Source organism: Echinops telfairi, unplaced genomic scaffold, assembly GCF_000313985.2.
Source record: "Echinops telfairi isolate 266 unplaced genomic scaffold, ASM31398v2 ScPeMD7_7458;HRSCAF=8496, whole genome shotgun sequence".
In the NCBI taxonomy this organism is placed as follows: domain Eukaryota; kingdom Metazoa; phylum Chordata; class Mammalia; order Afrosoricida; family Tenrecidae; genus Echinops; species Echinops telfairi.
In genome coordinates, this window is record NW_022111358.1 from 29,158,573 (window position 1) to 29,169,318 (window position 10,746).

General features: G+C 56.1%; 1 protein-coding gene across 1 annotated transcript in view; it reads right to left on the reverse strand.

Annotated features, from left to right (window-relative positions):
• The window catches only part of LOC101657842 (keratin, type I cytoskeletal 16), a 92,610-nt gene that overhangs the window by 37,049 nt on the left and 44,815 nt on the right, over nucleotides 1-10,746 (reverse strand). Inside the window, exons 4-9 of the mRNA XM_030888107.2 lie at nucleotides 9,254-9,275; nucleotides 8,833-8,994; nucleotides 7,824-7,949; nucleotides 7,493-7,716; nucleotides 6,939-7,090; nucleotides 6,231-6,835 (exon numbers count right to left, since the gene is read on the reverse strand). Coding sequence (XP_030743967.2) covers nucleotides 6,231-6,835; nucleotides 6,939-7,090; nucleotides 7,493-7,716; nucleotides 7,824-7,949; nucleotides 8,833-8,994; nucleotides 9,254-9,275 — 1,291 coding nt within the window. The remainder of the gene's footprint in view (nucleotides 1-6,230; nucleotides 6,836-6,938; nucleotides 7,091-7,492; nucleotides 7,717-7,823; nucleotides 7,950-8,832; nucleotides 8,995-9,253; nucleotides 9,276-10,746) is intronic.

The window sequence follows — 10,746 nt, forward strand, 5'->3', positions numbered from 1 at the left end:
AACCAGAGGAAAGCTGTATGTTTCATCGGTGCTATACTGTACCCTGACTGGCCTGTCTTCTCCCCACGACCTTTCTGTAAGGGGATGTCCAATTGCTTACAGATTGGCTTTGGGACTCCACGCTGCACTTGCCCCCCTCATTCACATTATGATTTTTTGCTCTGGGTTGAAGTTCTTTCTTACATTGACCTCAGCGCCCTCCTGCTGTGGAAGAGGGCCCAGGGCCTAGCACCCAATACCAGTCATTCTGGGGACTCACCACCCTACTACTGGGTGGGATCCTTCTTCATGCTGTCCCATCCCTTCTTTTTGCACCCCTTGACCCTATTCACCCCAAAGGACGAGGCGGGAGAAGCTGTAGGGCAAGGGCAGGCTGTTCGGTTAAGTTCTGGGAGCCGCCCCTCCAGGCTCTCCCCACTCCCAGCAGTCCCTCCCAGTAGGAAACGGAAGCACAGCCTCTAAGTGGCCCTCCGAGGTCCAGCCACAGAAGAGGCCGCAGCCTTCTGGGCACCACCTCCTAGCACGGCCCAGTCCAGCCTGCCACTCCACCTTCATCCCTCCACGCCCGTCCCCTCTCACCATTCCACACCACCCCCCTTTCTGGAACATGCCCCGCTGGCTCTCAGTCTGCCACCAGCATCCACTTCTCTCCTCCTGCCTCACCCTTGTCTCCTCCGCCCTCTTCCCCCCAGGTCGTGCCCCACCGGCCAAGGAATGAAGATCCCAAAGGCTCCCCTCCCACAGGCTGCCCTCCACTCCTCGTTCCCTCCGCTCCGCGCCAGGGCCGACCCGGGGAAAGCAGCCCCTCTTCCTCCTATTCCGAGTGCCTTCTGACCTGAGGGTCCCATGTTCCGGCTCGGCTCTGACAAGGTTCCGCGGCCGTTCACTAGGCCCCGAGTCTCTCACAGCGTTTGGAACCTCCGCAGAAGGGTGCCAGCGGCTCCGTGCTCCAGAGTGGGCAGCCGAGTCCTTCCGCGTCGTCTGCTCTTAGTCTGGGAGCTCCGCTGAAACCTGTCCACTTCGGGGGACCCTGGGGGGCATTTCAAATGCCAGTGACCCAGCGCTGGCGTCACCACAACGCACAAGCCTCTACGGTAGGACAAACTGAGCTCCAGCCTGTGCAGCTCCCCTCGTGTAGCTCTTGGCTCACTGGGCCAGCAGTCCGTTCATCCGTGTGCCCCCTGTGCGCGGTGAAGCCCACGGAGACGGGACCGTGAGCTCCCTGACTATTTGTGGGCTGCACGAATGACCTGGGAGGGGGCGGAGAGTCTAGTGCCGGGTTAAAAGTGGGGGCAGCTTCTTCTTCTCCTCTCCCCTTGGTCCCAGAGCTGGACTGCATCCCATGAGGAGACTGTGTGTTCCTTTTCATTCCCACCCAGCCTCCCGAGAGTGTGCCAAACTCCCGTGGGGTTTCCCTGCAAATCCCCAAAGTATCCCTGGTGGGATCAAAGCTGGAAGGGAGGGAAAGGAAGGAACCGGAGGGAAGGGACCGGGAAAATGCTTGTGTTGGTGTTTGAAGCTAAGAGAGCGCTAGCTGAGCATTAGCCATGAGCTCAGAGAGAGGTGAGAGGCCCCACGGGAAAGCTAAGGCTGGGGAGTGCAGGTTCTGTGGGCTTGGGGGAGGGTCTGTGGGGCGGGGGCAGTTTGAGGGTGATCAATGGCAGAGGTGTAAGTCAGCAGAGCCCCCGTTCCTGTCCCAGTTCCTTCATCAATCGAGCTTGAGCGTGTGGCTCCAGCTAGGTCCTGCCCATGTGGACAACTGTTTCTCGGACAGGCAGAAAGTCTTCTCGGCTCAAGGAAGGAGCCTCCTCTGGCCGGACGGGTGTTGCCAAGAGGACCTGCTTCGGAGCCTGGCCAGCTTCAGCCTCCCATCCAGGGCCTGTTGCTTATCAGCTACGTGAGAATGAGCACGTGATGGACCCTCCTCTCTACAGCTCAGGTGCTGAGCCAGGTAAGCCTTTCTGCAAGCTGTCACGGTGAGAATGAACGGCATGGAATGTCCCCAGGAGCCCTGGAGATGCAGAAGTCATGGGTTGGGCTACAATCTTCAAGGTCAGGAGTTTGAAGCCACGAGCCAGCTCCAAGGGAGCGAGATGGGGCTTTCCACTCACATCAACAGCTACAGTCACAATAAGCGATCTGAAATTGATGCCGAGGAGCGCGTAGTTTTTTCCATTTAAAAGTGAGCAGAGGACAAATATACAAAGACATGCTCAAGAAGAAAGGCTAGCCCCTAAGAGATGCAAATCAGATCAATTCGGGTGTACCACGTTCCAGGACCACCCATCCTGATAGCAAAGCTGAAAAACAAGAAAAGGAAAAAGCAGAAAGTACAACATGCTGGAGAAGGTGTGGAGAGGTTGCGAACCTCTGAGCTTGGAACACGTGGCTGGTGGGACTGTACAACTGTGGGATCACTGTGGAAAGTGGATGATACTTCCTCAAACAACTGGGAGTAAAACGACCCTGCCAAGTACAAACTCTCCCAAACCCTTTGCTGGGTCTCTGCTCTGAAGGAGTGAAAGTTAAAGCACAGACAGATATGCCCATGTTCATCTCAGGGGAGCCCTGGGGGTGGGGGGGAGTACTTTACCCGTCGGGCTGCTAATCGCGAGGTCGGCAGTTCCTAACCACAAGCCCCTCTGCAGGGAGAGACGAGGCGTTTATAGTCCCAGGAGCCCACAGAAGCAGTTCTCCTCTGCTCTGTCCTGTAGAGGTGCTACGAACCTCCATCCGCTTGACGACACTGAACTTGATGGTTTGGGTCTTGGTTGGATGTTCGCCACAGCACTGTCCATGACAGCAAGACCATCCAACCCACCAAGGTGTCCTCAGAAGAAGAGTGGACGAATAAACGTTGGGACCTGTCCACCACGGGATGCTCCACGTGGCTAAAGAATAAAGAAGCTGGGAGGCATCTCATGGCATGGATAGATTTGGGGAACATTATGCCAAGTAAAGCTCTCAAGCAGAGGAAAAAAAACAAACACGGCCATCGAGTTGATGCTGACTCATCGCGACCCTATAGGACCGGGCAGAAGTGCCCTTGTGAGTTTCTCAGACTGTCACTCTTGTTTGGGGTTTGTTTTTTGCTTTGGAGCCGTTTTATTGGGTCACAATCCACAGATCATACAATTCAACAGTTCAATCGTATCAAGAAGAGAGGTTCAAGCGTTGCCACCATCCGTTTTAGAAAATGGTGACTCTTCAGGGGAGCAGCGAGCCCCGTCTTCCTCCCATGCAGCAGCTGGTGGTTTAGAACTGCTGACCTTGCAGCCACCAGCCCAACTCGTAACCACGAGGCCACCAAGCTCAAAACATTGGTGAAAAGAAATGTAACCAAAAGATTATGGAACGTCCCCACCAGGCAGGAGGGACCACCCTGGGCCTCTCCAACAGAGATAGACAGAGGTGCCAAGGGACCCCAGCTGGGCCAGTCAAGGAGCTGGTCATGTGAGTGAGCGAGACTTCAGGTGACTCCAGGCCCCAACCCTAGAGCCACTGGGTCCAGAGGGGAGATGTCTCCCCCACTGCTCTGTCACGACTGCAGATATGCCAGCAAAATAAATGTCTTTACGCCTCTAAGACTCGGCTTAACTGCCCGCCCCCACCCCCACCCCCAAAAAATCTCCTGGAACACAGATTGAAGGGGTTCCCATACCCCCAGCCACGGGAAGGCTTGATGATCCGGCCCCATCAGAATCCTTAGAAAAATTGGCTGTGAAATGTCCCTTGTGCTCCTATTTTTCGCCATCAGTGGCTCTTCCAAAGGACACATCACTGTTGGTCGTGTTTTCCTCTTTAGCTAGCACAGAACCAAAAGCCAACGGTCTTGGAGTTGCTCTGATTCTGGGTGTGCCGCGGTGCACAGAGGAGAGCTGGAAGCTCAACAGCTGCAATCTTCTAGAGCCGGCCTTTCAAGGTGCCCTTGGGTGGATTTGAAGCGCCAACCTTTTGGTTACAAGCCAAGTGCTTAGCTATTTGTGCCACCCAAGGAATCCATAGGACCTGCTGATAGACTGTGGTAGATTGCAAAAATAGGGCCTCGAGTATTGCCCCAGACCCATGCCCGTGGCGATGTGACGTTACAGCCGGTTCTGGCGAGGAAGGGCGTCTGCTGCCCCTGCCCTTGGATCTGCAGTCAACTGTGACTTGCTTGGGCCGGGACGGTGCAGCGAGGTGACTGCCCTGCACCTAAGCCTCAAGAGGCCCAGCACACTTCTGCTCATTACCTGGGAACACTTGCTGGGGCTGGACACCTGGATGGTACAAGTCACGCGGCCCATTCACCACCACCCCGCTCCCACCACTCCCACTAGTGTCCAGCCAGTGTGCAGAGGCAGCGTTGCCCAGCTGCATACAGAATAGTTTTAAAAACCCAGCACTGCCCAGCCGAGCCCACTCTAACTTCTCAATTCCACGAGTTAAATAAACGACTCCTCCTTTCAAGCCACTAACGTGGGAAATGCTTTGTGACGAGCGAAAGTTATCAGAGAAGCGAACCGGTGCTTTTGAAAGGGGCTTCCACAGAGTCCCCCTTCACACCATTCAAGGAGCCCTGATGTGCGGTGGGTCTGCCTCGGGCTGTGATCCGTATGGTCGCGGTTCTGAAACCATCAGCCGCTCCGAAGGAGTCAGACTGGGCTGGCTAGTGTCCGCAACCCACAGGGAGTCACTAGGAGCCAGCGTTGACTCGGTGGCAGGGAGGTTTGGCTTGTTTGGTTGGTTGGTTCAACCCCTTCTAAATCCCAAAGAACAAATGGCTCAAAGTCCAACTTCTGGTTTGCAATAGGAAAGCTTTATTCGGGAGTTAGGATCAGGTAGGGAGTGGGGCCACCACCCCCACCCACCCCCGGCCAGATAGAGGGAGGGCTATCTCCCTGTCCTGAGGTCAGAAAAGTCAACCAGAGGAGAGAAGGAGCCAATGGACAGACAGGGGCACACATGCCAAGCCAGCTTGGGCCCAAATGGGAACCAGAGCTTATCGCCAGCCATTCCTGATGGTGAAGGACAATGAGCGGGTGTCATCCAAGCTCTGCCCATCTGGGGATGCTCCGTGGGGGCTGAGTGGTAAAAGCCTTCAGGAGCTCTAGGATCACATCTAGTAGCCTGGGGAGAGAGGGGAGAGTAGTAAGCGGAAGAAGAGCGAGAGGCTGAACCCTGGAGAGAAATGGGGACACTGGGAGGAAGGAGTCTGGGGCTCACACAGCTAGAGAGTCCTGAGACGCAGGGACTGGGTCACTCGTCTAATGGCAACATCCAAGTCATGCGTCTCTTCTGACAGCAACCCTGGTAAGTGTTTGCCCCTTTCCAAGGTCGGGGAGCGTGTGAGGTGGCCCTGCCACCACTCCACAGCTTTGCTTGAAGACCCCTTGGATAGTAAGGTAGCCTATGCCTCTAGATGCCCACCCAGGGCCACTGGGCACACCCACTCACACCAGACACTCTTGGAAGGACAGTTCCCAGGCACCTCAGAGCTCTTCTGGACCAGACATGCTCCGCCATGCCATGTACCTGTTTACTATAAACTCATATTACATGTTTCATTTTCTCAAACATTTCATTTCTCAGACACTCTTGCCTTGGGTGAGGAGGGAAGGCAATATAATTTTGTAAATCTGCATATTCAAATTAATTCATTAAACTAACATTCTTAAAAACACGATGTGCCCACGGGGAGATTTTTCTCTGCTCTAAAGATCACTTTGCCTATGACTCTTTCTTCTCTTTAGATTACTTTTGTACAACACATGCCCCTCTACTGGGCTTAGACAAGCCAACTCTTGGTGAAAATCCCTCAACCGCTGGGCCTGTTGTTGATCCGGGTGTCCTCACGCCCACAATGGTTGCAAGTGCCAGCTAGGCAGCCTCACAATGCATTGCGTGACCTTGAACAAGTTACTGGTCCTCTCGTCTTCCCTCCCTAAATTGGGAATGATAATAAAACCTGCCTCTCGGGTGTTACAGGAAACACATGAATTAAGGCCTACTTCCCCCCGCCTGTCTCCCGACTGCAGGGACTGCGGGGACTGCGGGGACTAGGGCCGTACACGGATGTCCTCCTAGGTCCATCCACACTCCATCCAAATGATGGCTAATTCAGAACTGAGGACAGATCCTCTCCCTACAGACCTCCCGAAAATCCAGTTCTGTGCACTATTCCCCAAAGGAGCCCAAGAGGAGCACCTTAACTCTGAGTCACACCTCTGTAAGCCAGAGTTGTTCTTTACCTTGATCATCACAGTCACCAGGTTTTGAGGAAGAAGACTGGGACTGGGATTGCCATCCGCTTCCTCCTCCAGAGCTACTTCCTCCTCCATAGCTACTTCCTCCTCCATAGCCACCTCCACTTCCTCCTTTGGACCCACTTCCTCCACCATAGCTGCCTCCACTTCCTCCTCCAGAGCTACTTCCTCCACCATAGCTGCCTCCACTTCCTCCTCCAGAGCTACTTCCTCCACCATAGCTGCCTCCACTGTGACCTCCTGATCCACCATGGCCACCCCCACTTCCTCCTCCATAGCCGCCTCCACTTCCTCCTTTGGACCCACTTCCTCCACCATAGCTGCCTCCGCTCTGACCTCCTGATCCACCATGGCCACCCCCACTTCCTCCACCATAGCTGCCTCCTCTGTGACCTCCTGATCCACCATGGCCACCCCCAATTCCTCCACCATAGCTGCCTCCACTTCCTCCTCCAGAGCTACTTCCTCCACCATAGCTTCCTCCGCTTTGACCTCCTGATCCACCATGGCCACCCCCACTTCCTCCACCATAGCTGCCTCCGCTTTGACCTCCTGATCCACCATGGCCACCCCCACTTCCTCCACCATAGCTGCCTCCGCTCTGACCTCCTGATCCACCATGGCCACCCCCACTTCCTCCTCCATAGCTGCCTCCACTTTCTCCTCCATAGCTACTTCCTCCTCCATAGCTACCTCCACTTCCTCCTCCAGAGCTACTTCCTCCACCGTAGCTGCCTCCACTTCCTCCCCTGGATCCTTTGCCATGGCTGCCTCTACTTCCTCCTCTACTTCCTCCTCCACTTCCTTTGCCACCAAAGCCAATCTGTCCAACTCCAGAAGATTCACTGCAAAGAAAACAAACAGGAAAATGAACCCCCGGCAACACCCCCCAGGATGAGTCTGGGCAGACTCAGACCGGACGATGACCCTGCCTAGATGTCTTTCTGGTGAGGGGGGGGGGGGGCTGGCAGAGCTGGGCTGGCCCTGAGCTGGGAGAGAGCAGCCCTCCAGAGAGAATCTTTGGAAACGAACGGCCTCCTTCCTGGAGCAGAGTGGCAGTCCTTCCTTTCACTGCCACCCTCTTCCTCGCCCAAAGCCACCCCCCTGAGGTACCCTCACAAGCTGAAGACATCCTCAGCCCACCGGACTTTTGGGTGAAATTGCTGGTCTAACTGGCGTTGTGCAGCGGGTTGGAGTAGCATTAGGGTCCTGAATATAGGGACTCTATGGGATCCTGGGTCACCTACAAGTCCTCCTGGCCATCCTCGAGGAGGGTCCGGTAGGTCCGAATCTCCTGCTCCAGCTGTGACTTGATGCTGAGCAGGATACTGTATTCCTGGTTCTGGGACTCGATCTCGGCCCGGATCCCGGTGAGCTGGGTCTCCAACTGACCGACCTGCTCCTGGATCTGCTGCAGCTGGCCACAGTAGCGGTTCTTGGTGTCTTCCAAGGTCTTCTCCAAGGCAGATTTCTAGAGGATGGGAGATGGTTTAGAGGGATCCTGTATCCTAGCCCAGCTCCCCTCCTGCCCAACCCCAGGGGCCGCCCCGGCAGCGGGCCTGGAACAGGACTACCGACCATGCTGAGCTGCGACTGAAGCTCGATCTCCAACTCCTGGGCGCTGTGCCGGAGATGGGTCACCTCCTTCAGGTTAGACTCCATCTGCTGGCCACTTATCGTCACCTCCTGCTCAATCTGGGTCATCTGGAAATCCAAAGGTCCGGTGAAGACCCCCCGGGGCCAGAGGCTGTAGTGGGCCAGGCTGGACCCCACCCACCAGGCTCTTCACTTCCAGGACACGGCTGAGCCCAAGCCCAGACCAAGCCATTCTGAGGGCTGGCTCCCTCTGGCCACATCCAGATGTCCACCTGATGTGTCTCCTCAGCACAGCTGGAGAACCCTTCATACGACGGTCCCCAAACACCTTCCTGAGCTTACTTCAAACTCTCTCCACCCTCCAAACTCTCACACACACACACACACACACACACACACACACACACACTGCCCTGTGCTAGGCATCAGAGAGTCAAGGAGAAAGGGGGCACAGTCCCTGGCATCCGGGAGCTCACGATCTACCACTGGGAGCACACTGCATCCCTCTGTGACAGTCATCACACAGCCTTAACCTAAGTGGTCCATGCCCTGCCTGTGTTCAATACACACCTGCTAGATTGCGAGCAACAGTAGCAATCGTATTTGGCTCATCTCGTGTGTGTGTGTGTGTGTGTGTGTGTGTGTGTGTGTGTGTGTGTGTGTGTGTCTGATCTAGCTACTTGGCAACTACCTTTGTCTGAAATGAATAGATGGCAAAGTGGGTGGGTGGCAGCTGGATGGAAGGAAAGGTGGAGGGAGAGGCGAGGAGAACGAACGGGGGAGGAGAAGGCGGATGAGTGGGAATGGCGGGATGGAAAGATGAGGGAGGGCTGAGCGGTCGAGGGATGGGGGATGAAAAGACAGAGGAGGGAGAAGCCAGGGCGAGAAGGATAGGATGGAAGGCGGGGAAGAGTAAAATCTGCAAAGGGAAGACTAGGAGGTGGAAGGGATGGGGAGTGAGGCACGGAGGAATAGGGCCCAGGCCGCGGACCTGAGTCTCGTACTGTCTGTCGATCTCCTGGCGGTTCCTGGCAAGGAGCTGCTCGTAGTCCTGGCGCATTTCATCGAGGACCTTGGTGAGATCTTTGCCAGGAGCAGCGTTCATTTCCACACTGACATCCCCAGTGTTCTGCCCAGTCAGCTGGCTCATCTCCTGCAAGAGAAGAAGGGGATGTGAGGTCACAAAGGCGGATCCTCTCCATAGCCTTTCTGCCCTCTCCCCACAGTCCCCCCAGGAGGCCGCGTCTCTGAAGCCCTCCACCATCCTAGACGGGGCTGAGGAGGAGCTGGGCTGCTCCCCTCAAGAGTCAGGGAGGCAGTGACTCCCCAGGCAGTGCCCCCAGCTCCCTCCTGCTGCCTCTGCACCTCTGTCTCCTCCACCAGGAGCCAGGGGTCACCGGGAAGGAGCTGACCTCCTTGTGGTTCTTCTTGAGGGCCATCAGCTCCTCCTGCATCAACTCATACTGCATCTCCAGGTCGGACTTCTCCATGGTCAGATCATCCAGCACCCGGCGCAGGCCATTGATGTCAGCGTCCACTACCTGCCGAAGGTGCTGCTCCATCTCGAATCTAAGCACAGAGGGGGCATCAGTCCCTGCAGGGGTTCCCAGAATCCTGGAAGTGGGGGCATGGCGGGTGAGAGAACCAAGCGAAGGGGCAGGGCTCACTTCAGCCTGAAGTCATCCAGCATCATGTGCGCATTGTCAAGGCCCAGCAGGGTTTTGTTGTTGTCCGCGGTGGTGTCCAAGATCTGAAAAAGCGGAGGCAGCGTGGAGCTCCTGCTCGGAGGGAAAGACGTTAGGCGAAGATCTACCCAGGGAGCTGGAGCCCCATAACTGGTTAGGGCACTGGACCTTCAGCAAGGATGCTGAGTGTGGGCTTCATCCGCTCATGCCACCCATTGAAAAGTCTACTACAAAGAGCATTGTGAGGTTTAGAGATCAGTGCTAACCAGTGCCCCAGGGAGCCCACAGTCAACCACAAAGCCCAGCATTTCCTGAAAGCATTCAGGAAAGGGTCCATTGCTTGCTGCTGTGGGCAAGCAAGAGGTGGCCACTTGGGCTCTGATGGCTGGGGAAGCAGCCGCATGGGGGACAGGAGGAGGGAGGGAGGGCGATGACTGGGTAGACCGAGAGACCTGGGAGAGCCGAGGCCAAGCCTGGCCCATCAGCAGATCTACCCAGAACAACCCGAGGGTTCTCTCCCACTGATGGGGCTGGGTGGGTAAATGAGTGTGTGGATGAACAGGTAGAATACTAGCTCCTGCCCCCCACATCCCCATCATTCGAACAGTTCACCAAAACTTGGAGGGGGAAAGAGGCAGACAGACAGACGGGGTTCAGGAGAAGGCAGGAGAGAGATTAAATGGCTCTCAAAGAGAAAGAGTGGGAGGGTGGAGCTCCCTCCACGGACCTGGTTCTTGAGATCCTTGATGATGTCGTAGTAGTGGGAGTAGTCCTTGTGGAAGACCTTGGGGCCCTTGCTGTCATACCATTCCCGGATCTTATCCTCCAGCTCATTGTTGGACCGCTCCAGATGGCGCACCTGGTCCATGTAGGAGGCCAACCGGGTATTAAGGCTCTGCATTGTGTATTTCTCATTAGTAGTCAGGATGCCGCCATCACTTCCCTCAGACCCGCCAAAGCCTCCCCCAGAACCTCCACCAAAGCCCCCAGACCCTCCAAAGCCTCCCCCGGAAGCACCGCCAGAGCCACCCCAGGAACCACCGCCAAAGCCCCCACACCCACCTAAACCCCTGGAGCCTCCGCTAAGGCTGCCAAAACTGGAACCAGCCCCAAGTCCCCCACCATAGCTGGACCCCAAACCTCCTCTCCCAGAGGCCCCAGAACCGCCCCCACCGCAGCCACTGGAAGAGCTGAATCTGCCCCCTCCTCCGTAAGCCCCC